The following is a 26,969-nucleotide window of genomic DNA, read 5'->3' on the forward strand; positions in this document are numbered from 1 at the left end:
ATCAATCAAAAGTGTGTGTGTGTGTGTGCATGTGTTTCCGTATATGTGTGTATGTGATTGTGTGTGTGTGTGCGTATATAAGTGTGTGTGTGTGTGTGTGTGTGTGTGTGTGTGTGTAATATTTAAGCACCTGGCAATAAAGGGAAGAGAAGGTGAAAAGGGCTTTCCAATTCAATTACACAGAACAGTTCAGTGATATTGCTTCTGTGGAATCGACCTCTGTGTGTCTCAGTTATTTATAGATATACTACAGAAACTAGAGTTAAAATCAGGCAAATATTTCTACAGCAATGACTTTCACTAAAGACGCTAAGAGTTCTCATGAAGAAAAAACTAATTTAACATCCACAGTACCATTAATTCCTGTACTATTGCTTAAAATACACATGATTTCACCATTCTATATTCATGTCATCCAATCAAAAAGGCTGATGCTATCTAGTTGTCAAAGGTTTCGGCTAATGCTTTCAGCACTTTATAAGAAAGCTGATGGGATGGCAGTCCAGTTTGCTTAAATGAATCATCTGGATATGACTGCACTTGCAGTCAAGAAGAAAATTAATGAATTAAAAAGAGGGTTATCTTTTTTCACATGGTGTTACTTATACTGTATATGACCATTAACCTTCCTACAAAGTTTCAATATTACAGTAGTATACTAATGGTCATTTGGCTGTGCCTCTGCATAGGTCGTGACTGCAGACTGAACCCTTCAGTTAATTTAAATGTACATGTATTTTACAGTGTACAGCGAAAAGACTGATGGCTGAGTCATAATGCATCTAATTCACTAATGTGATTCAAGGACCTTTTTAAGTTTTAAGAGCGGCCAGATGGGAACATCAATTAGAAAAAGAAAAAGGGGTTTATGTTTCATAATAGTCAGGCACATGGAACTCTTGAGTTAAAAATGACAGGACTTGTGTGTGTGTGTGTGTGTGTGTGTATATATTTATTTATTTTTTTCAACTACTGTTGATATAGTGGTGCAACTGAATGTGGTACAGTATATGCAATATGTATTCTCTACTATATACAAGCTGCATCTCCCTGTTTCAGTCAAGATAGACTGTAATAGAAGGCTGAAATTGTACTCTGATGGTAGTGTAATGTGTACTGCACAAAAATGTGTTAAATGCAAATGTAATTTCGCCAAAAATCAAAATTTCGCCCATCAGTAAAACAAGTTGATGTGGCATCTGCTGTACGGTAGACATTGTATTTTATTAACTGATCTTAGAGTTTATCTGTTCTTTCATTTTTGAGCAGCATCTCTTCCATCTGTGAGATCAACTTCCATCTTGATCACAGTGACCTAGGGGTTTCTGACAACTTTCCCTATTCACGTTGTGGATTCACTTTCGCTTTGTTGAACTAGATTATAATAGCTTCTCTTTCATTGTATGCATGTCTGTATGTGTGTATGCCACATTGTATTTTTCTTGTTCAATACCTGTCTATGTGCTTTTGTCTAGTATACTGGACACTCCAATAAGATAGCTAAAAACTATTTCAATTGGGGTATAGCTGCTTCTAATTATAGTTGAATGTTGACATGATATGCACCACATGTACCAGATAAATGATGGGGCAGTTAATATTTTATATATTTCAAATACTTAAACCCTTAAAAATACAAAGCCAACATACAAACCAAGCAGGAGAGATGATGGGATTTTAAATGTGCAATGAATTGTTTGTGATAATTATGAGATTTGAATACTGATCTCAATGTACAGAATCTTGGAAAAGCATGTCCTTTCTTGTTCAAAACTTAGTGTGAAATACAGTTGATTCAAAACTGTGTCCCAGGGCACAACACACTCCTTGAACACAAAGTTTGTCACAAGACTGTAATGGCTTGTAAATTCAGTTCCTTAATCGCTGTTAAAACCAAAAAAAACTAAAACTCAACCTATTTCCAGCAATACTGTTACTTTTTACTTTTGTCTCTTCATAAACATGTCAAAGTCAGAAAAAGATTAAAGTTTTCATCCGAAGTCAGCTACAGTAGGTTTTCGGCATGTTATTTTAGTAACATTATCAAACAAATATCAATCTGACTGATATGACTTTGAGGTAAGCATTGTAATCACATTAAAGTTGACACTTGATGGCTCTACGCCGCACAGGACAATCTAAATTCCATTGCACAGGAATGGCTGCATTCATCAGTTTTGCTGGCTTAAGCCAGTCCCCTGTGCACATAAGGCCTTTTATAACACAGATAGCAGAGTTTCATTAAAAAACTAAACAATTAACTGAAAAGGACTTACTTTTCCTCAGTGGTTTTTCTTTCATTATCAAACACTAGAAAGTGCAGCTTTGTTCCATTTTGAAATGACCGTGTAGCTCACTGCACTGGAAACTCCCAGGAGTGCGCTCTGCTGCTATCCAACAGTTCAAAGTCTTAACAATAAAAGAATACCTTCCAAGTCAGAGGAATTTGCCTATTTACGACTTGAATGTATTTACCAGTGGAGGTAAAGTAAATGGGTGCGGTTGATACTGATAGCATTGTCTGAGTCAGGGGATCAATAATAAGAGCCTGTAAGTGTATGGATTCAGCTCTTCTCTAAGGCATGTTTTAGTAATGTTTGTTCTTAGTTAAAAACAAACCCTTTGACCAAAGATTGTCTGTTTGTTTCACAGTGACAATCCATGTCTCAATTGTGTCAAGGCTTAAAATTCCTTCTTTAACCTGTCTCCCCTTCATCTACACTGATTGAAATGGATTTAACAGATTAAATCAATAAGGGATCATAGCTTTCACCTGGATTCGCTTCGTCAGTCTATTTCATGGAAAGAGCAGGTGTTCCTAATGTTTTGTACACTCAGAGTACTGTTTTCTTATGAATCACTAAGGTGGAGGACTGGGTTACCAGGTTTTATGAAGGCAATAACAGGAAAATCGGTTCACATAATCTAAGCAGTTGCAATATAATTCAAAGCCTCTTCAGCACACCCCAGTCGTTTGTGCCACTTGGTATCTTTAACATGTGGTTTGCTAATAAAAGTAGGAGCTAATAAAAATGCTGAGATGCATTTTTTTTGATGGGCTGGTAGCAATAGAAACTGAGTATAACCCTTTCTGTAGGAATAGCACAAACAGCTGCAATATGAGTTTACCTACCCTACCCCACGATCAAGCCTCAAGCCTGTCCTGGACTGGAGGGAGCACCATTTCATTTCAGGGTTGAGGCAGCAGATTAGCCCACAAGGAATATTAACTTTTCTTTGTACATTTTTGTTTTGTTTTAATTGTTTCTTAGTGCTTTTTAAAACCTCATAGTGTTTTACTCTATTCAACTTTTCCATTTAGTAATTGTATTACTTTCTTGTTCCTGTAACTTCCTTAAAAATTATAAAATTATAAGTAGCTTCCCACACAGTAGCAATTACCTGTAAGATGTCACTTAGCAACATTTATATAATTGCGTTAAATCTGAACTTCCCAAATGTATTTTAGATCCCATTAACACACAAAGAAGACAGAAATGAACGCAGACAGGACTTCATGTTGACAATTCTCTATGACTATCTGCGTTTTGCCTTTTTTTGTGTTATGTGCTGATGTGCTTCATATTACTGGAATTCATGGACGCTAGTACACTAATATTTTAATATACAGTGCAACACGTTTGTATATTTAAACAGCAGTGTGGTGTCTCACATAGTTTGGTGTAGTGATTCATTATATAACAGATTTTAAATGATTCGTGTGAAATAAGACGTGTTGCACTCATTCAATTTAGTTTTCATTTTATGTATATTGCGCCTTTCATACCACAATAAACAATAACTCGAAATCTCTAAATACCCCAGTCCCTTTCTTATTGAATGATTTATACAGTACAGTTGATGTCTGTACGCAAAAGGCTCTTCGTGGGTGTTTGTGATGCTTTGCAATCTCCTTGCTTCATGTGACAGTATGAACTGCAGAACCCCGCCCCTCTCCAAGTGCAGTAACTGTACTTCACATTTCCTCCTGCTGATAAATACTGACATTGACTAATGTACAAACTGTAACACAGTGCAACACACTGCGTTTCTTCACTTAAAATGTTGAAAGAAACTTAATGGATTATTCAGTGACAAACATCGGTATCACTTTTTCAAGCTCAGCTTAGCTTCTCGGTCTGAGAACAAATCTTTGCAAAATACCAGAACTGCTATTGAATGCAGTTTTCGTTGCGTGAAGCAGAGACACGACACATTATTTTGGTGTGTTTGCTGTTAATATCCTCTCATGTAGCTTTTGGGAAGTACAGGCAAAGATAATGTTAAGGTGTCTGTGTGTATATTTCACGTCCACCGCAGACATGATCACTGAAAGTCTCCGAATATCTTTGTAATGTACAACAAAAATACAACTACTGTTCTCTGTATTACAGCATCCAATTAAAAAAAACATACCATTTCCATTACATTCCCTTAAACCAATTGCCGTATTATAAAACGCCTTCAGGACTAACTCCTCCAGTACCCCAGCATTCCTTGCGCCGCGTAAGCGGCTTCCGGAGCTAGGACCCCTGGCCAGTCAGAGACAAGAAGATGTGCTACGTCACCCAGCAAGAACATTAATTATATAATTCGTTTATTTGTGTGCGTGTTACGTTGTTGAAATGTTATCTTTGTCTTCGTTAACGTAGAAAAGCATTTATTATTTCTGTACAATCTGCAAAATCATGAAGCAGAAGTTCAATGTTCCAGGATTTGTCTCCAAGCTCTGGACGCTGGTTGAAAGTCCAAGCACCAGTGATGTTATATGTTGGAGCTCGGTAAGGCCGAAAGCCGGACACGTATTCAGAGTAGACTAGTTTTCTTTAAGTATAACGTTTTTTTTTTATTGTATTTTGTAACACACCCTAGTTACAGTGCTCTATAAACCTGGTTGTAGCGTGCACGTTAGTTGCTTTGTTATTTAGGCTACATAAACTTTGTATACTTTAAAGCTTCTCAGCTAGGCCGCGTGAAGCAGGCTGCATCGCATTCTTTTTTAATTTACTTGTATTTATTTTGCGATATAGCTGTATCCTAATCATGAAGCTCATTTAGAAGTTTCATTCACAAAATAACAATTGGGTATAACAGTAACAAAAGTCCTCGATTTGTTAATAAGGGCACATTTATGTAGCCCAAATATATTGCCTTGTACGTACGTGTGTGTGTGTGTATGTGTGTATATATATATATATATATATATATATATATATATATATATATATATATATATAACATAAATAAACGAAACCATTACTGAATTCTGACTTAATTATTTATTGTTTTGCAATAATATACCAAACATTTTCGTTAGTGTATTTTATTTTTTTTTTTAATTGCAGAATTGCTTCCTCTGTGTTGATTTGATGACATCACAGTTTTACTTAAATCTGGCAGTTTTACTGGTGTGGCAATGAGTAATTGTTTTAAGATGATTTGTTTCTTAGTAACCAAACAGTGACGGGTGTTTGCTGAAATCTCTTCCCTTGTGTTGACAAGAATGCCAGCAATAGGACATCCCAGCAGCACTGCACAGTACATAGCCAGTACATCATTAAGGGGAAGTGACATTTGGAATTAAACAGGAAGTTTTCCATGCATTAATGTTAAAAACAGAACTAAATATGCAAAGCACTGGTAGCAACAAGGTTTTAATTCAGAGATGATATTGATTCTGGTGCCAGTAAATGATTAGGTTTACAAGGGAGTATTGAACCTATTGACCTTGTGTAAATATACCTGCATTTCTAGCACACATCACATTTAGAGAGATCCCATGCAGTCAGTTACCTTCTTTATAATGGTACTGATGTTCTCCTGAGGAATACCACATTTTGCCCATATATTCTAAGAAGAAAAGCACCTTACTACACTTCTGGTCATCATTCTTAGAGATTGTTTGGTGTTTACTAAAGAGTTTATAAATGTCTTGGTATTAAGTTAATGAATAATACTTATAATATACTATTTCGATGCAAGTGTAAAAGAGTTTTTTTTTTTTTTTTTTACAAGAATAAATAACTGTACGACTTGCAAAAATACTCAAGCAACAACTTTCATTCAACTAAGCTGTTTTTTTTTTTGTTTGTTTGTTTTAATATTACCGTAAGAATATTTTATAACATTTTTCTGTGTTGGATCACAAAGAGTGCCATTTGCAGTGACATGTTCTCTGTCCTGTTCTTTAGAGAGGACAGAATTTCAGGGTGGTGGATGAACAGAAGTTCACAACAGAAATCCTTCCAAGATACTTCAAGCACAACAACATGTCAAGTTTCATCCGACAGCTCAATATGTGTAAAGTTTTTTTTTTTTTTTTTGTGGTTAAAATCTTTGTCAAAAATGTAATTATGCATCTATTTCATATGTGTAAAATTTAATTATTTCAGCACTTGATCAACCTATATCGTTCCAGAATGCCACAACTGAATTTTTATAGACTGTTTGTTTTTATAGTACCTGAAAATCCAGCTGGGTTGCAACAGGCACAGATTTTTAGTGTCTGATTAATACAGATTGGTGGTTGATTCAATCAACCAGTGACTTATCGTGGCAGGGTGGAGATTAAAAAAAACCCTGAGTAACCTTACAGTAAGTCTGTGGTAAGATAACAACACTTTAGTAAATATAAACAATCTGTAAACATGTGATTAATAATGCTATTTACAATTATAGAATATGGTTAGAAATAGTAACACAATTATACACTTTTGCATTTTTGTGCCATTGTTTATAACCACTTATAACGGATCCCTAAACTAAAATGTCGCCAAGATAATTACTGTAATGAAATAGTGAAAAACATAGAACCGCATGTAACATATTGCATGAGTTTACTAGGCAGCTGTTCTGAGAGGAGTTCTTTCCTTAATCTGTATACTGGTTTGCAGTGTTGAAAGAGTTTTGAATTGTGAGGGATTTTTCCAATAGCGAAATGAGCTTCTTTTGTTTGTTTGCAGATGGGTTTCGAAAGGTGGTGAGTGTGGACAGTGGTCTGATTAAACAAGAAAAGGATGGTGGAATTGAGTTTCATCATCCTTGCTTTGAGCAAGGCAAAGAGGATCTGTTGGAAAATATCAAACGCAAGGTATACAATTGGGCTAAGACAGTCAGAAGGCACAGGTGTTGTTGTCCATCCATCAGCAGTGAAAAGCACCTTTGACCATTGTTCGATACTCCAATTTCTGTGTTCTTATGCATATTTTAGCCATTTAGTCTTATTCCCCTTTATTAATAGAGGTATTCTTCCTGCAACATCGTTTGTCCTGATTTCAAGAGTGATCTTCGTACTGTTGATTTGATGGAGAGGTACACCTGTGCCTTTTGCTAGTTCTGTTGTCAATTCAATGCTTGTCTTCTTTCTATTCCTTAAGGATATTGTCTTCAAGTATTGCTCATCCTTGTTAGACAGCTTTTGGGGTCTTCCATTGCTGGGTTTGTCAATTACAGGTGATGTTTCTAACCTGTGTTTTTTTTTTTTAAATTGTTAATAATAAAGCATATTCACAGTTATAAGTAAGGGACACTAATGCGTTGCATATGTGTAGGTGTCTTCGGTCAGAACAGAGGCAACGAAGATCAGCCAGGAAGAAATGCACAAAGTTTTGTTGGATGTGCATCAAGTGAAAGGTAAACAGGATGACATGGATTCGAAACTGGCAACCATGAAGAGGTAACTGATAATCTCAAAATAATTCAAGCTGCTATTACTGCTGTAACTGGGTGTGACTTAGTTAAATTGCTAAAGTCAGCACGCATTTAAGTTTTCTTTAATGATTACAAAAAGGTTACACTAAGCAATTTCAGGCATGGTAGAAACCCAAATTTCTTACCTCTTTTTTATTCTAAGACTACAAACATGTAGCAGACTGTGCGAGTAGGTAATAAGCTGTGCCTACTTTTATTTTAGGGAAAACAAAGCTTTGTGGAAGGAACTGGCTTCTCTCAGAAATAAGCACAGTCAACAACAGAAGATGATAAGCAAGGTAAAATAAATCTGAGCGTTTCCGTTCGATGTCCAGACAGCTCTTCACTGTGTGTGTGTGTTGTGAACTGTGAACTGGTAACCCAGTATTCTTGTGCTGCCTGAATGCACTAATGAATCCTTGTCACTTTCTTGTGATTTTCGAAATATGAGAGTATATATTCTATTGATGTTGCATTGTTTGTAATAACATAACATTTTGTGTGTATAAAATGAAAACAAATAGAAGGAATCAGGATGAAACAAAAGCATGTCATGTCATTTTGAACTCAGGTTCAAGCTTGTAACTTTCGTTTAATAACTAACTCCCAGCTCCCTGAACTCAAGTTTATTTGCCCAGCTTTGCCTCTATTAAAGCTGCAATTCTTTTACAGCAGTTCACTGGAGAACATACCCTCATTTTATGTATGTGTTTCTTTAGCTGTCTGGCTATAGCTGCTGTCATTTCAAAAGCTATCTGAACTATCCGTTGTGTTTTAAATATGTACGTGTGCTTTTGTTCCTCAGGTGATTCAGTTCATTGCAAGTCTTGTCAATGAAAATTGCGTTGTTGGAATCAAAAGAAAAAGGTAATTTCATGATGCGGTTGTTGGTCTTCTTGCTTTAGTCAAGAGGCACGATCACAAGCTCCTTTTGTCTCATTTATTTTTAGGCCGATCATGATGTCAGAAGAAGCACCTCTCGCAAAACACAGCCACCCTCATGTTCTCAGAGCCGATGAACAGAGTGGTAATGTAAGTCCCCACATTTCAGCTAATCAGAACAGGGTAATACATTATGATAAATGTTTGTGTAGCTGTGGCTCTATTATATAAATGGTCTGTTAGTTACATACAGTTTAAATACTAAACTATGCAATTAACGAGAACAGACTGAAAAAAATAAAATCATTGACAGATAAATGCTTTGTGCATAGGCCCCTGATATTAAAATGGCATTCTAATTCAACTATAGAAGTCTTCATAATAGTCAGTAATTAAAAAGAACCCGAACAAAACCCCTAGTCTGTAAGATTTCAATTCTCTTTGCAGGGTTACTCAGACAGTAATGACGCTACCCTTTCAAGCAGGGTTGTCATTACGGACATCACAAATATTTCCGAGCCTGGTAAAAGTGGTGAGCTTTTTCAAACTCTCTCAGAAAAAGACAAAGTTAAGAGGTGAGTTAGAATGACTTGTATAATATAATCGCAATCACACAAAGGTAGATCATGTGAATGAAGGCCATTGTGTACTTTGACAATACCTTTTTAATGACATGTCACTGACAATAAAACCAACTAGAAAGATGATATTTAGTCACCCTTGAAACTAAAGCCAATTAGCCGTCACACATCCACTTCAGTATCGCAATTATGCCAATTTGGGTGGGATAAGAAGAACATTAGCTGCTGTTAGGGCCAGGTGCAGGTGTGGTTTTGCTTAGAATTATACACTTCCTCCTTAGCTCTGGTGATAGCTGTAAATGATAATTCTCTGATGTGTCACTTCTTTCATGTAGGTTAATGAGAGTGACAAACCGGCCATCTATTAACAAGGTTTATGTTTTGCAGGGCTGGCCTGTCAGGTAAAGTAACGACTGAGGCCTGTGACTCCGCTTCTGGAAAGGATGATCAGACAGCACCAAGCAGTCCAATCTCAGCCTCAGTCAGTCCTCCTCAAACCAAGCAATTAAATACAGACACCACAGCAGCCTGCACTGAGGCCAGTGCTGCTGAGTTTCCAGACAACTTAATTGAATCCATGCTCGATGAGGCTGGGGATGAGGTTGCTCTTCAGGGTGATTCAATAGGGGAAAGGTATCCACATACCAACACATTGCTACAGGCAATACTTACCCTTATAAAGGGTTACCACAGTAAATCTGAATATACGTTTTTGTATTTTTTTCATGGTTATACTATTACTGTATGGTTTATGTTTTTTAATATCATTTACTGTACCTCTATGGACTACAATGCTTACCTATGCTTTACCATAATTTACATATGCTTAAATACACTGCTGTGCTTTTTATTATAGTGAACTTTAATAAGGGTAAAATAATTGCCAGAAAATAAATATTTCTGCATTTTTGCAGAAACAGAAGTCATTTATTTATTTATTTATTTATTTGTTTGTTTGTCATGAACAAGTATTCTTGCAGGATGCACATTCTCCATATTTGCTCCTTTCTGTATTTGGACATAACCCCATTCATGCCTTGGGGCCAAACATATGAGCTTACATGATCTTTATTTTATTTATTATTTATTTTTTGTGCACATACTGTTTTAAACACTGACAAGAAACTGAACAAATGACACATTCTTTTGTATGGATGATGTATTCTTTAGGAATGAGGTCTTGGATTTCCTGGGTAGCGTTGATATCAGCTTGGGAAACTTGCACACACAGCTGTCTGGAAATCAGTTCAACATCAGGCCTGAATTGATTGATGAAGTAAGTATTTCCATTTTCATTTTATGTAGAACACAAAAAATACTAAATGTTAAAAAATTAAATAAATAAACATATTAAGAAATGTAATGTACAGTCAGTTTATCTCAAATATTTGTACAGTACTGAAAGAGCTTAAGTTTAAACTTACATCAGAACTGTAGCTTAATTTATAGTTTATAGTATACAGTTTTTAATTTATACAGTTTATAGTATAGCTGTGATTTCTTATTATAAACATGCATTTTATAACATCTGATAGAAGTATATGTCGTAGAACTGTTCAGTATTCATGTGTACATTTTTATAGGAATATGTTGCTCTTAATCAGACATTTAAATGTCCTTGGAAATCGTAATTGAAAAAAAAAAATATATATATCCTGTACAATGCTGATGGTTATACTAGCTGTTTTGATGGTTAAACTAGAGGTTTACCATTGTATTACTCTTTACAGCTTTTTAATCCTGGCATTTCTGCTAAGGATATGAACATCATATCGCCAAGTTCTCCTAATGTTGGAATTGTGAGTAAAGGAATAGTGCATTTTTTGTAGCATTAGTATACATTTGTTTAGTCTTTATTCTCATTTAAATCGAAATTTGAACTGCAGATCAGTGTCATCAGTGATGATTACTGAATTAGGGGAACATCTACAAATTATACTTAGAAATTGGAACAGAGATTTAGTTGACTTACACTGAAACAGTAAAAAGCTGATGTACTGGGAAGGGAACAATATATTGGTGGAGTGGTATCAGAGATAGTAATTTTGACTTATCGAGGGTAATAGTGCTTTGAGCCAACACATTTGAGTCAGTTTTCATAACACAGCTTATACAACTGTAACCTGTTGCTTTAATAGATGTGTGTAACCTGTGTTTCACGTGAACAGTTCATGAACTCAGTTGTGTTTTTTAGATGTCAGAATATTTTGAAACCAGAGACAATGCAGAGACAGATGAAATTGACAGCAGTAATGGTAGGTTGCTTGTTTTCAGCATCATTTATTCATTTTAATAAACATTAAATCCAGTATCTTAGGTTGACACCATGGGCTGAATGAATCAACCGCTCAAATGTTCTTCCACAGTCAATGCTATTATACCTTTTGACTGTTTATTGTGTTTATAAGGCTATTTGATCACTCAAGTGTAGAAAATAAGAAACTTAATTCTTCTTAATTAGATTAGGTTTGGTTCCTTTGGTGGCAGATTTGCATGGCAAAAGTATATATTTTTTTATTGCAAGTCAAGCAGAATTTATATGGGGGGGGGGGGGGTCTTCGAGTTCAGAAATGCTAATCTTTATTTTATTTTTTATTTCCCCATCAAGCTGTGACCTGGCAAAGGTCAGCCTAAAGTGAGGAAGTGACCCTGACCAAAATAATCACCCTGGGCTCAACTTAGACGCTTCCATCGTGTAGCTCCTCGATCGACTCGTAATGAAGAGGGCTTTCGACAGAAAAACACCAGGAGCACCTAACTGACTTTGGCAAGTTGTCAGACCAGGGGCAAGTGACATGTTTTATTGAACTTAGTAGAAATACTAAACATTCAAATTGCAGAAGGGGTTAGTGACCAATGGGGGGACTTGAAACCAAAAGTGTTTCACAAAATTTGAAAGACTGGTCCCTTGGGTTCTTACAACAATACTAACATTTTAGGACCCACATCCCCTACAGGGTAAAGGTTTGGGCTGAAGTTTGAATAAAACTCATCACTTACCCCATCGTCTGGCAACCTGCCAAAAGGTAGTTAGGTGCTCCTGGTATTCTCAAAAGCCCTCTTCATTACAAGTTGAACGCGGTGCTTTACATGATGGTAGCATCTAAGTTCAGCCCAGGGTGTTTTTTCGAGTCAGGGTCTCTTTTTCACTTTAGGTTGACTTTTGCTAGATCACAATGATTAGCATTTCTGAACTCATCTGGCCGGAAAACCCCCAGGTGAATTTTTCTAGCAAAATCTGAAACAGTCGGGCAACAGCTTTGGTTGAGTTGGTATGGAATGTCCCATATGGAAGGAAAAAAACATTCTCCCAAACGGTAACTCAGCAATTACAGGAGAACGTCTAGATTACTTCCAAGAATATGTACAAGAGTCAGTGATTTTCCGGTACATTGAAAAAAAAGAACATTTAAGAAAGTTTCCTTTCTTTATTTTTCCAACAGGGAAGCATGTAGTTCAGTGCACACACAATCCCCTGCTAACCTTACTGGATGAGCTTTGCTGTAGTTTAGAGCCAGAGGTGGCTGGCCCTGCAGAGCCCTCCTTTCTGTCTCTTGAGGAAGAGTTTTCTGTGCCATTCACAGATTGCACAACTGACATGAGAGTGGAATACAGCCCTAACAACCAAACGACTGGCATTCGTGAGCTTTACGAGGAAAAGAACAAAGGTGATTCTTTTTCCCCTTCAATCTGGCTCAAAAAAAGGATAAAGTCTTTGGTAAACAAACTGAAGAGATCACAGGTTACTTTGTTCTGATTGTAACTGATGCCATGTTAGTCTAAATTTAAGGGAAAGAGGTGTAATATGTATCTTGTTTATTAAATAGTAGTATTTCTAATACGTTTTTTGTAACTTCTGTTTCAGGACCAGGCAACACACCCAATCCATCTTTTTCAAAAGATGTTCTGTACATGTTGAATGAGGACACCTTGTGAACTCTCCTTTTGAAGCATCTCTGTAAAACCTTAAAAAAAAAAAAAAAAAAAACATTGCATACCTTTGATGCTACGATAGACATTTGTAACCCTTACACCTTCTCTAAATGTCTGCCTTGTGACAGCTGCTGCATTAAGCATGTGTCGGTCACAGTGACCACAGCCTTGGACACGACTCCATATGATGACTGTTGATTCCATGAAGCTAAAATAACAGCTTTAGCAGGTGCTAGCCTACAGAAGTTCATACCTACAATTAAAATACTTGAGATACAGGGGAGGAGTATTGCTGTACCTAACAGCTTCCGTGTACATCCTTGGTCATCCATGCATCCATTTAACAGAAAACTTCCCAAACTTTAGGCATTTTCCCACCAGTTGCAAATATTTTCGCATCAGTCTGCAGTAACCTTGTAAACACATTGAAGGTGCTAAGTGACCATCTTATCCCGGTGCATCTTTCGGTAAAAGTCACTGCATTAGCAAAACTAGAATTCACATTGAGGAAATTGTTTTATTTTTGAAATGGTTAAACAAACACGTTTATTATGGAAACTCAAGGGAGGTTTGTTACATTGCCAGCAAATGATTACAAAACATATATAGTAATAATAATAACATTGTTCTTGTTATTTTGTAATTGTGAAGTCATAGGGTAATTTTGTTACATTACAAAATATTTCTTGCTAAACTCAAAAGTACAATGGAATTGTGTAAGAAATTAGTCATATGCAGTACATTTATTTTAAAGGCAAGTTAAGGTGTCCCATTGTCAGTAGAATCAAAGTATTTTTAATTTAATGTGTTAGGAAGCCTTGGTGCTCCTAATACCTCTAGCAGATACTTTTTTTTTTTTTACTTGTACAGAAATGTTATTGATGTTAAAATGTATTATATTTTTAATCTACATTAAAAAAAGATGTTTTCATAAGCAGTCCATGAGAGTATGTGGTAAAATGCGCTCAGCACTAAGGCATTTCACATTGTAGGGTCACTTTCTAGTGTTTTTATATATATTTTTTTATTTCAAGCCTACCATGTAACTCCATGCAATGGGGCCTACTCATGCCACGATTTTAAATTGGGGGACTTCAGATACGAATCGAATCTGAATAAATATTTGTCCCCTTTTCCTCTTATTTGCTTGTGCTTACAATTTTCCTCCAGCTAAAAAGCTGCTTTAATTTCTGTATTATCATGCAAATAGGCATATGCACATACGTAGAGCTTTCCTTTATATGGTAGATAATAAGTTGTGGACTGTTCGTAACAGAGCTGGTGAAAATCAAATAGAAATCTACGTACAATTTTATTGCCACAACATACCTTGCGTTTGCAAATTAAAGCATATAATTTGCAGCACAAGTCCTGCATTTGCTTATTCATTCATAACAAATGAGTAACTGCTTTCCCCAAATAAGTAACCATTGTGCCTATTAGCATGATTATACAGTTAACTTAAAGAGGTTATTGTTATTTCGGAATCACATAATAGCGGTCACCCGGAGTGATAGTGAAACTGTTAAAATGTAGCCTTGGACACCTGGTTCCTGACCTGGTGATGAAGGTTTTCCAGCAGACTTTACTAAAAACCATGTTTTTTTTTTTTTTTAATTAGTGTGTAGGTTAGTGATTAGCCATGAAATACTAGATTAGAACAAGTGGGAGATTCGGTCTGCCCTAGAAGACCTCTGTGGTTTAAATACTTCTCTGTTTTTATGTCAGAGAGAGAAAGGTGCTGTGGTTACTTGAATGTCTTAGAATCGCCTCACTTAGTTAAATGGCTCTATTGGAAATGGCTAAACATGAATTATAGGTGCAAATGCTGAGCAAAAAAAAAAAAAAAGAGGAGCCTTGTGTCAACTGTATAGCAATGACCAAAGGAACAAAAATAACACATTTGTATTGTTGTGAATTAATATTATTGTTGATTTTGTTTGTAGTTTATTGAGATTCTCCACCGTGGCATTCTCGCAGTACAACACCATGCCTCATGGCTTCACTATTCCCCTAATTATTGGTGGATTTTGATGAGCATATGAAATAGCAGTATTAAAATAAGACTAGCTTTCTCAGGCTGATATCACTGCAGCGAGGAGCACAAAGAATGGAAAACGGCAACTCTGCAGATAAAAAACAAGGATCAAAATTATGTTACAACCACTTGCATAATGTGAGGAAAGAGAAAAAGGAGAAGTCATGTCACCAGTAAATGTATAAAAAAAAAAATCAGGTTTTTTTTTTTCCACTCTTGGGTGTCTGTTGTCCAAAATGAAGCTTCTGTTTATATTCATTTTGCCACTGGCATTTAATGCTTCAAGTGTTGGTGAGTTATTTATTTTTGACACTATCGATAGGTTTCGCACAATGTAGGTAACCCTAATTAAAATGATCTTTAGAAGTGTTTTAGAATGCAAAATCAGCTGTGTAATTGTTCTTGAATGTTTTCACTATATTATTATACTGCCTGATTAATGATACAGTAGTCTACATTGTTTATATATTTATATAACCTGTCCTGGATCACAGAATAGGGAGACACTTCATTGTCTTTAATGTATCTATTCACTAGCTACTTACCATTATACAGTGTCTCCCTAATGTGAGATCCAGGTGTGTAAGCTACCTTAATGGCATAAGATTTCTGTAAATACTTGGGTAAATTAAGTCATTTATTATTTATTTAACTCCAGCCTTTGGATTTTTTGTTTTATTATTTGATTAGTCTTTCTAAACTAATGCATCTCTCCTTGCATTATTATTAGTAGTAGTAGTAGTAGTAGTAATAATAATAGTGTGTATTATTATTATTATTATTATTATTATTATTATTACACTGTGTAACAATTTATTTATTTATTTATTTATTTGGTTCCTGGGTAGTAAGTGTTATTTCCTAATTGCTTATGCCTCAAAAGTATAGAAAATGGCTATTATTCCCCTCAGACTTTGCTTTTGTGACCAGGACAGTGATATTTTGAAATTTACCTATTTTCCAGAACATTCCAGATAGATTCAGTGCTGAGTAAACTTGGAGTAACTTCTAGAACTTTCCAGTAATATAAATAGTAGTATAAATACAGGTGCCTTAAGCCCACCAGTTCAGTTTAGTTCCAGCTGCCTAAGTGCATACATATCTGCATTTTTCTGAGATGGCATCAAGAGGCTGCAATGGTGGCGTTCCTGATGGGTCTCCAAGGCGGTTTTACCAAGTTTCCCTGCTATCTTTGCCTTTGGGACAGCAGGGACACCAAGGCACACTACCACAGGCGGGACTGGCCACAGCGGACCGAGTTTTCTGTTGGGAGGAACAACGTCAAGTGGGAACCACTGGTGGACCCCCGGAAGGTGCATATGCCACCACTGCACATCAAATTGGGCCTTATGAAACAATTTGTCAGAGCTCTAGATAAGGAGTCGGCAGCCTTCAGGTACCTTCAAGACTTCTTCCCTAAGCTGCCTGAGGCAAACATCAAAGCCGGTGTCTTCGTCGGACCACAGATAAAGAAGATCCTGGAGTGCAATGAATTCCCCAAGAAGCTCACTAGTAAGGAGAAAGCGGCTTGGAACAGCTTTGTCGCAGTGGTTTGGGGCTTCCTGGGCAATCACAAGGCTGAAAACTATGTGGAGCTGGTTGAGACTCTGGTGAAGAACTACGGCACAATGGGCTGTAGGATGTCCCTCAAAGTCCATATCCTTGATGCTCGTCTTAATAAATTCAAGGAGAACATGGGAGCGTACTCAGAGGAGCAAGGCAAGTGCTTCCACCAGGATATACTGGACTTTGAACGCCACTACCAAGGACAGTATAACGAGAACACGATGGGAGACTACATTTGGGGGCTGATTCGTGAAAGTGATTTACAGTATAATCGTAAATCTCGAAAAACTACTCACTTCTAAATCTTTTGTAGTCGTTTTTGTATTACTTTAGTATAAATACATGTTAATTTGGATTCATATGTTGTTTTCTCATTGGAAATAGGTACATTTCAAAATATCACTGTCCTGGTCACAAAAGCAAAGTTTGTGGGGAATAATAGCCATTTTCTATGCTTTTGAGGCATAAGCAATTAGGAAATAACACTTACTACCCAGGAACAAAAATTGTGTTGCATAGTGTTATTATTATTAGTATTATTAATATTATGTATTTAGCAGACCATATATGAATGTTTTGTCCTATATGCAAAAAAAAAATAATTGTATAGTTATTGTTGCCAGACAGTGATCATGGATGTAATTAAAAGAGATCATTTACTACAATCTCCTTATTAATTTTATAAATTGACTGCCGAGCTGGTAAATCTACACATTTATTGCTTTATCTATAAAATTACTGATTTTACACATGAACCATAGCGCGCGCACACACACACACACACACACACACACATATATATATATAACTACAATAAAATGTATGATATACTGAAAAATGAATGGCCTGTTTCCTTTTTTAACTATTCTAGTAGAATCCTCTAGGACAAAAAATGAATTGGGTGAAATCAATCACAAAAGCTCTATATCAGAACATGAGTTGCGCATTTTATTTATTTATTTCTTTGTTTTCACCAACAGATGCCAATAAAAACCTGAGCGCGGTGCCCAGCATCACTGCAGTTCTGGGCAGAGACGTTACCATACCGTGCACTTACCAGCTGTCACCGGGATACTCCGAAGTGAGTTTAAAATGGGCAATAAGGAAGGATGGAGACACTAAGACTATTCTCTACAGGGACAGGCTCAGCTACAGCATTCCCCTCTCGATGTACAGATCCCGAGTAAGCGTCCCAAGCACTGACCAGGTCGGGAATGTCTCGCTCACTCTGAGAGAAATGTATTTCCAGGACAGAGCAGATTACTTGTGTGAAGTGACCTGGAGAAATGGGAGTGAAAACACAGTGCAGAACACAACGCTCATCAAAGTATCTGTCATCCAGGGTAAGAGTCAGTTGTGTTATTTGAATATATGTGCAGTAGTTTTGCACCAGGGAGATGCAGCTAATATATAATACAGTTTGCATGTCCGGGATACCATTTACCTAACAAATGAATCCTCTGAAGCACTGCTCCATAGATGGAAGGTGTCTGTACGAAACTCTTTTACCTATATTAAAACATTATTTGACAAGTGAATTGGTTTTAAATATAGATATACACATTGTTCCTGTCAGTGATCATGTTTTATTTTTAATTGTGTTCTAGTTCCTGTTTCCAAACCAGTTATGCCCAATGTCCAGTCCCCACTCTACATCCAAGCGGGTCAAAGCATCAGGCTCACTTGTACAGCTGCTGGGTCTTTACCCATCACATACATGTGGTACAAGAAGCAACCAGATGGGACCAAAACAAGGTTATCAAGACAAGCTGACCTCCGCATATCTGATGCAGGAACATACTATTGTGAAGCAGAGAATGTTGCTCCTGGAAAGAAAGTTGAACAGAGTGATCCAATAGAACTTATTGTACAAGGTAGGCGAATCCACTTGTCATAAAACAGTAGAGGATATGTATATCCAGCACACGAGTGGCAGTAGAAACAGTTCAGATAAGAAAGTAAATACAGGAATTATACAGTGCATTGCGTTATTACCACAACTTTGCATGGCCTTACCTAAAACAGTTTTAATGCTTTAATTTAATAGCACTTACAGACCTTTCAAAATGTCTTTAAAAGTTGACCGATTAGATAATGGCTATTTGAGTACTGCAGGATAACAAGAGCTTGCCACAGATAACTTCAGTATGTATCTAATGCCAGCAGAGTAAAGAGAGGGGGCCGTCCTGTTGCTATACATATTTTTATAGACCTGAATGGCCTAGGGCTCTCTTGCACTGTTACTGTAGAGGTTTGATTTTCTGTATGTTAGTCATTACTTCTGTTTTTTCTTGAGACCCTCATATGAATGATCTCATGATCACGAGATGATGGAATGGTAATATTGAGACCCTGAGATAAATAAATCATGTAAAACCAAACATCTACAATTTTGTGTGGATTTTATTAGCTAATATAATTAAACAAACATTCAAATAAACACGGGTTTGAGTCCTGAGATAGTAGACACAGTATTTAAACACACACAGAAAACAAACAGGATCACAAGTCCAGAGCGATTGCTGCAGTGCAAGTGATGAAATACAGTTTATTCAGTGAGTACGACTTCAGTGAAGTCCAATTTGGGTGCTGGCCTTAATCAACAGCTTCTGGAACTGTCTAAATGACAAACCGTACAGTTAACACGGCAAACAAAACAAGCACGAAACACTTGCAGTACAAAACAGGGTCCTTCAGCAGTTCTCTTTTGCACCGTCAGTCACACACAGTTGTATTTTCTGTTTCTTTATTTCTCTAATTTAGTAACGAATATTCCCACGTCTACTTCTTATATTGAAACCAGCAGCACTGAACCTGGTCATGATTCCTAATCATGTTAATGGGCTTCACAAGGCAACTAAAACCCAAACACACTTTGGGTAGCTGACTTTGTTAACAAAATGATGTCTTAGTGCTAGAAGAACCAAAAGCTTTTTGTGATGTTCTCTCTTAGAGCGGATCAAACCGACATCTGAAGACTATAGCTACTATACCACTGAACGAGCTAACTGTGATTTGACAAGTGTTTTGGTTTTGCAAATGTTTATGACTTTACAGGCTGATAACAATGCTCTAGAGTGCAGAGAGAGGAGCCTGAGTGTGCTGAGAGTGTGTGGGCGGACTTGCAATGCTGTAATTGGTACAGAACAGTAACGTAAACACATAATGAGCACCCAAAATAAGGTATTTGCTGTATTCTGGTATGTTAATCTAGCCCCAGCTTGTATGGTTGTGGGGATCCATCTATATTATATATATATATATATATATATATATATATATATATATATATATATATATATATATATATATATATATATATATATATATTCTACCGCCTCACCATTGATTTCCCTATGTACCAATACCGTATTCCATAACCATCTTGCTTTGATGCTTGCAAAGCTTTGATTAACTATTTTTAAAAGATTGACATTTTTTTAAAATGTGTTTATTTGTGCTGGTTTACTTTTTAATTCCAGATGTTACATCAGCCATGGCATCTACAGCGCGTACTGCTGAGAAAGGTAAGCACGAGACCAGGAGTTCAGGAAGTTTATTCAGAACAGGCTGATGTCAGTGCTAGTAAACTGATGTACCTTCGTGGGCTAATGAGAAGTGAAGGAGAGACAGCACAGTGGTTGATTTATGTGAAGTGGATGCTTTATCTGAAGTGACCTGACATGATTAGGCACTGTGTCAGTTCATAGTTCATTAGGCTATAGTCTGAACATGTAAGTGTTATGTACTTAGTGTATATAGTAATTTGGATGTGTGTTAGTTTACACACAGTTTGTAATGACAGAATGTGTATGTGGCTTGCATACGAAAATTGATAGTTTATACTTTTGATAATTTCTTTGTTGGTCAGTAATGGATTTTGTAATTACAAATAGTGAATGTACTAGTGTACTATAGGGGCTACGAAAGAACATATAACTTGTAATGGTCATACCTTTGTACTTACATAGCACTTGATGTGCAATTATATCGATTAAATACTAAGCTTCTTTTACATGCCATCCTCTTCCACAGAAACAGTAAAAATAACGTGTTTTAGTTACAAATAAAGGAAGTTCTTGTTACAAAAAGTTACAAAAGTAACTGCCAGTTTAGACTGTAGCTTGTGAAATAAATGAGAAATAAGCTTGGCTAATTTAAACAAACTTTTTGCAGATGGAAATGCTGTTTCTCCTGCTTCGCATCAAAAAGGTACCAAATAAGTATATTAACACAAGGATCCATGTTCTGTTAACTAGTGTGGTACACCAGAGGGTACAAGGTGCAGGTGCCTTTTAGGACAAACTAACCCATGTGTCAAAAATGAAAAGTTACTGGCTTATTTCTTTTAAAAAAACAAACAAAACAAAAAAAAATTCTCTAGTCCATGACACCAGGAAGCTGCCCACTCAAAGATTCAGGTTACCATACATTGCAATACCCCCAATGTTACATCACATTTCACCAGGTTTCTTCATACCGGAAAAAACATCCTCTCACTACTGTTGCTCTGGCTTAGTGTCTGGTCAGTGATACATGTAGGAAAAAACAATGACCTATTCTGCCCAGACAGTTTGAAAATATGCATTTTAAAGAGAAAGTAGTCACAATTGTATGGTGTTCGAAATCATTTGGAGTGGTTCTGGGTTATAAGAAATTGGGAAAATTAACGCTTTGTTAAAAGGTACCTAAAGTGCCATTTGAAGCTACTGCTGTAAAACAGGAGCAGGCTGCTCCAGCTGGAACCTTCTCACTGACCCCATTTGTGTCAGAGGTCACTGCAGCCAATAAAGCTGGATAGAAATAATGCTAAAAACATGTGTATACCAAATCACTGCATACAGTATAACTACATACAAGTTTGAATCACATTTCTTTATAAAACACAAAACTATTTTAAACAGTTAAAAGAATTGGCCATACACCTAATGCCAACTGCTAGCATACTTGTTGATAAGATAATTGCATGACTCCAAAAGGGTACTAGTTGCTAGTTTAAACAACTTTCTCTATCACTAAATCCACCTCCTAAAAACAAACTTAGCAATAAAGTTAGAGGAGAAGCGTCTTTGTGGGTGTCTCAGCTTTCTTTTCAGGCTTACTGAGTAACCTCTTCATGACTCTCACAACACCTCTGTTATTGCATTACTAGTACCGCTTCTCTTGGACTCTTGCAGTGACTTCATTGTGTTTCTTCCAGGGAACAGGACTCTGTTAAGGGTCTACATTCTGATTGCTGGTCTCTGCATCCTGGTGCTCTTCGTTGTCATCATAGCCAACGTCATAATTATGAAGAAAAGGAATAAGCAAAGTATGATTGGCATCAAAACCATGACACTATGGGGATGTTTGTGTTGCACTGTTATTGTGAGATCATTCTTGCAGGCGCAGGTGCTTTTGTTATCGCTAGGTTTAGGCTGGCAGAATTATAATCCTGGTCTCCCTTTTCTTCTGTTGAAGGTTATTTTAGTTTTTTTTTTAAATGGCTGTTGTGTTGTCCTTTATCTCCATGTGGGAGGTGACAAATAACATTATAATTATTGTTAAGCTTGTTTCCAGGGCTTTGCAACAAAAACAATAAACCTGAGCCGGAATGAACTAACTGTTTCTTCCTGGTATCTACTCACTTCTTGTGCGGCAAGTCACATGACATGATTAGATACCAGGAAGTAACTGAAATATACTTGAAATATCTGCAGATTTCAAATTGAAGTGTGAAACAGTAGTAATGTAGCTGAAGAAAGTGTATGTGGGGGGGGGGGGTAATCATAATGCTGTTAAGAGGATAGGAAATAGAATATAAAAACTTGATTATAACTCCTTTAAAGGTTATCATTTTAATGTATAATGATGCCTTGTGGAGCTGAGTTTCAGTACACAGTGTATGAATGACTATTCTGCAACACCATTCCCTTCCTACTGTTTGATATTCACTGGAATAGATTTGCCAATGTTAATTGTGTCTAATAAGCCTCAATTTCAAATGTATTCTCCCTAATGATCCATAAATGCAACTATTAAAGTTAATAACACTTTAGAATGGTTTTCTTGAGTCAGAAAGCTAGCCTATTAGTACAATATGACTTGCAAGCAATGGAAAAAACATCTGCATTTATTAAACTAAATTATGTGGTGTTTCTTATTATCTAATTAAAGCTTTCTTTCTTTTTTCCTTCCTTCCTTAGAAAATGCATATGACCTTGTAACGTAAGTATGACTCTGCACTGTGCAGTAATTCAATCTCACTTGGGTTTACTTTATAGTTGCTGTATACGTTTAATTTTCTTTACTTAGTAGAACCTGACTGGTGGGAGGCTTATGCACTTAACTTTATTATGGTTAGCTTACAGAAGGTAACACAAAGAAACGTGGTAAGAGGATTCAAAATGTAAGTCCAGAGCAGAAAGGAAAAGCTACACGGGGTGACTAAGGTGTTACTGGGGGAGGGTTGTGCTCACATTAGGAGTAACACAAAGTGAAATCGTTAACACAACAGCTATCAATGTATTAGCTGTGTACTCTAAAGCACGGGTGTCAAATTCAGTTCCTGGAGGGTCGCACTGTCTTCTGGCTTCCGTTCCACCCAAGCTCTCAATTACTTAATTGGTCTAATGATTTGCTTAATTGGACAAATGTAACACTCCAAATCTCAATATGTTTCATAGGTCATGTATCTTGAATCAAGTGCATTTTTTTTAAATCATCAACTGTAAAAGACCTTGACAAACAATAAATACGTCCAACTCAACAAATAATTACATCACTTATGTTAATTGAGAGCTGGAATGAAAACCAGAAGACAATGCGGCCCCTGCTCTGCACCCTTACTGTGCATCAGACATCTGTTTTTGGTAACTTCGTTAATGTCTATAACATGTAAGGATTTCTCTTATTTTTGTAGTTTTTCCTCTCATCTTGCTGGGGCAAAGAACAACATGGAAGACAAAAAATGCAGTGCTCGCGAAAACGAATATGAAGCGATGATATGCAAAAATGAGAATGAGTATGCTACCATGACTAAGACATGAGCCAGCTCAGGAATCAATGCATCAGTACTCAAACAACTGCCCTAGTTAGCAAAGTCATCTGGAATGGTGCTGTTCTGCATTCATGCATGGTGATCATGAAAATCAAAGTGGTTTGAGTATCTCTATTATAAAAACTTTTGAAAAGTTTAGAGTTCAAAATTGCAATCTTCCAGAACTCTGCTCAGTCACCAGGAGTTGCATGTTAGGGCTAGGTTACACAATGCACTGGGGCAGTAACCTTTTCACAACTTTTATTATGTCTTGCAACCTCTAAAACTGCTGTTTTGTAGAAAACTGCAATGCATAATCAATTGTGGCTTATCTCTGCATACTTTGAAAGTGCTTCTTGCATATTATTTCCATGTTTAGGACCGATCTGCTGATCGTGTGTGTCGATATCTGTGGTAATCTGCTCTGACAAGCATTTGAATTTAATAAAGAGTGGATTACCATGAAAACAAAACCTTCATTAGCACAACTGCATTCAGAAGCAAACTATTATACCTTTATCTGCAGAAATCAGCTATTAAGTACTGGGATCCATACAAATTGCCCTACATATTTTACAAACAGCTCATTGTTATGCTTTCAGCTTGAGTGCAACTCTTAGAGTTATTTTTTGAAGACATGCTGTGTTAACAATTGGACTGTAAGTATGAAACATTTTGTAAAGCTAAAAGATAAAGCATAAAAAACATGTCCAATGCATTCCCCAATGATGTACTTTATAGGTACAGAAATATAGTTGTATTGATATTACTATACATGTCATAATTACACTGTAATGACACAGTAACTACACATGGTTGTGCAGTTACATTGTAAAAACATTTTTTATTACAGTAGGATAACTATAGACAGTTGCTTGCATACTTTGTAATTACAATGTGCTTACACATCATTGTGTAGTAACAATATAATTACTTTGTAACAGCACATCTAATTACAGTGTAATTACATTGTGTTTTGAGACTTAAGGGGGTTGCTCTTGTATTTGCTATATTTTGAATTATATTTGTGGCATTCAGTCAATTAACAAAGCCTTATAGTTTCCCAGTGTCTAGCACTGGAATTCTTGTTTACAGTATGGTCTTTTTCATCTGAAAATATTGTATATTGTTTTAATAAAACACAATTAGGATGGCTTGCTTTTACTCAACAAGGGTTCGATACCTTATTTTAAAAACACTTAAAAATCAAAACAGCAACTTAAGAATTCATCTTTAGTCAAATGCCCTTTCTTTGCATTTAAATGACTGTTCAAATAGCTTACATGTGGTTATATTATGGATGCATTGCATTATCAAACTAGAATGCAAAACAGAATGTTTTTGACTCGTAAAACTGCAGGGTCCAATGCATTGTCTGCATTCAGAGATCCTGCCATGCTCTGGGAAATCTAAAACTCAATTTGAATTGGTAACTTCAATTCCCATTATCATATTTGTATGGTAGTTTATTTGTGCTTGTTTGCAATGATTCAGAGTCACGCTTATTGTTTAAATCACTATTTATAAACGCATGTTTCTGCAAGTGTAACACATCAGGGAGGGGGTTAATATCCTGTGTACATCCTCGAGCGTACTTGTTTAATTATTTGTATTGTACTGTGCATTATAGCCCGGTACAGGGTATTTAAAGAAAGCAGCCAGTCCCTACAGGGCTGCTGCTGTGTGAAGGAGCCTGATTGAAGAGGTGCTCAATCGTAGTAAAAAAAGGGTAACTACTCCTTTTTTTTTTTTTTTTTTTTTTGTGAAACTGTGTGTTTTCGAGCCAGCAAGCAGCTTAGCTGTCCGGCTTACTAGAACTAGGTTCCTGACGTGTGCAGTCAGCGCTCCAAAAACAGAGTTAGGGTTTTGATTTGTTTTGTAAAAATTGAAGTGTGCGCGAGCGCTTTTCTTTCAGTTCCTGTGTGTTGGGTCGTGTTTTGAAGGGAAAAGAGCCTGAGAGAGCCTGTGTGGCGAGCGTCTCCTTCACATAAGTGACAATACATTAAGTGTGATGATTGAACTTTGGACCAACCGAATGCCAATAAAATGACCTCTTTTACTATACCAGACCCACACAGACTGAAGAAGCGTGACCAATTATGCTTACAGTGCACTAGATTGTACCTTGTGTGTGCTTTAGCATCTCATTGTTAGCCTCAGCTCTCTGAAGATCTGTTATGTAGCTGTAGTTGCCCACAAAGACTGCTAGTCCAATGAATAAAGACTCCCAATTAAATAATGTTTGTTGATCTGAGCACACTTCTCATGTTCTCCTAATATGTACTGTGTTGTACTGTATGCGTTTGGCAGGTAGTAAGGTCTCTGATATTAGTAAGACCTCAGATCTTTGAAGAACCCTTCTGTAGCCCTTTCTGGATATTACTGAACCATAATTAGCTATCTGATCACAGGATATCACACATCCTCTTTTACTCAAAGCCGTAGTTAGCATTGGAAGTCATGAGGGCCATCGACATTCATTGAGAGCCTAAGTAGGCGTTTGCACAAAACAAATAGCTACAAAGTGCTTACTCATTGTTTTTTTCTTTTTTTGTGTTGCAAACAAGTGAAAAAATATTGTATGTATGTTATTACCTTGTGTTAGGTGGGAGATGACTGGATATTTTTATTAATATTAGAGCTAACTATTAAAACTAATTTACAACATTTCTTCCCTCTAAATTGGGATACATAAGGCACACAGACCAGGAGTGGAAAGGCCAGCTTTGGACACCCCAGATTTAGCTATACTGGGCTGTATAACTATCACTGCTTGTGTTCTGACTGCCTGCTTTAAGCAAGCTGATTTTGTGGCCTTGGCAGAATTCTAAACTCATTTTGCTTGTGACCCAAGAGGTGAGAGTCTTGTTCATTCACCCGATATGCCCCCCCTCCCCCCAAGACAATACTGAAAGAGGATTTGTACACAGACTGTTAGCCTTGATCAATATCTTCAACAGCTTTAAACTTGAATACTCAGGAAGGATGTGCAAGATAAAAATTATCTCTCTGATCTATCTCTCTGTGGTCATGTGGTTATTTCTGTCAGTGCTGTGTTGTTTGCTTTCATTCTTGGTGCTTCTCCATCCCTGTGCCCTTTGTTTGGTCCGTTATAATGCAACAAGAAACTGCAATGCATGATAAATAGTGAGCATCACAAGACTTATTGAAATGTGTGTCCACTGAGGTGCATTAAACAGCATGAGCATGTGAAGCTGAGTTGTAAAAGAAGTGAGAAGGAGAAGCTTGCGAATAATGAAGT

General features: G+C 36.6%; 2 protein-coding genes across 10 annotated transcripts; both read left to right on the forward strand.

Annotated features, from left to right (window-relative positions):
* The first annotated feature begins 4,549 nt into the window (after positions 1 to 4,549).
* LOC121295235 (heat shock factor protein 3-like) lies at positions 4,550 to 13,164 on the forward strand. Of its 7 annotated transcripts, XM_041219670.1 has the most exons (15): positions 4,695 to 4,781; positions 5,451 to 6,300; positions 6,460 to 6,605; positions 6,963 to 7,090; positions 7,551 to 7,675; positions 7,913 to 7,988; positions 8,495 to 8,556; positions 8,640 to 8,721; positions 9,019 to 9,146; positions 9,540 to 9,785; positions 10,323 to 10,428; positions 10,883 to 10,951; positions 11,347 to 11,407; positions 12,596 to 12,820; positions 13,018 to 13,164. In XM_041219670.1, exons 5-15 carry the CDS (start codon positions 7,596 to 7,598, stop codon positions 13,086 to 13,088), a joined length of 1,206 nt encoding a protein of 401 aa, XP_041075604.1. In that variant the 5' UTR covers positions 4,695 to 4,781; positions 5,451 to 6,300; positions 6,460 to 6,605; positions 6,963 to 7,090; positions 7,551 to 7,595; the 3' UTR covers positions 13,089 to 13,164. The 7 variants fall into 7 exon arrangements, with proteins under 7 accessions (XP_041075599.1, XP_041075602.1, XP_041075598.1 ...); XM_041219665.1 differs by lacking the exon at positions 6,460 to 6,605 and having other exon boundaries at positions 4,550 to 4,781; positions 6,192 to 6,300; positions 12,737 to 12,820; XM_041219664.1 differs by lacking the exon at positions 6,460 to 6,605 and having other exon boundaries at positions 4,553 to 4,781; positions 6,192 to 6,300.
* A 1,592-nt stretch (positions 13,165 to 14,756) lies between these two features.
* LOC121295237 (V-set and immunoglobulin domain-containing protein 4-like) lies at positions 14,757 to 26,724 on the forward strand. 3 transcript variants are annotated; one of them, XM_041219672.1, is made up of 8 exons: positions 14,757 to 15,414; positions 17,670 to 18,032; positions 18,297 to 18,563; positions 20,172 to 20,216; positions 20,866 to 20,901; positions 21,890 to 22,000; positions 22,875 to 22,896; positions 23,591 to 26,724. In XM_041219672.1, the coding sequence occupies exons 1-8, from the start codon at positions 15,360 to 15,362 to the stop codon at positions 23,715 to 23,717; spliced, it is 1,026 nt and encodes a 341-aa protein (XP_041075606.1). In that variant the 5' UTR covers positions 14,757 to 15,359; the 3' UTR covers positions 23,718 to 26,724. The 3 variants fall into 3 exon arrangements, with proteins under 3 accessions (XP_041075606.1, XP_041075608.1, XP_041075607.1); XM_041219673.1 differs by lacking the exon at positions 14,757 to 15,414 and adding an exon at positions 16,807 to 16,842; XM_041219674.1 differs by lacking the exon at positions 21,890 to 22,000 and having other exon boundaries at positions 14,758 to 15,414.
* The last annotated feature ends 245 nt before the right edge of the window (positions 26,725 to 26,969 follow it).

The sequence above is a fragment of the Polyodon spathula genome, chromosome 20 (assembly GCF_017654505.1).
Source record: "Polyodon spathula isolate WHYD16114869_AA chromosome 20, ASM1765450v1, whole genome shotgun sequence".
NCBI lineage: Eukaryota > Metazoa > Chordata > Actinopteri > Acipenseriformes > Polyodontidae > Polyodon > Polyodon spathula.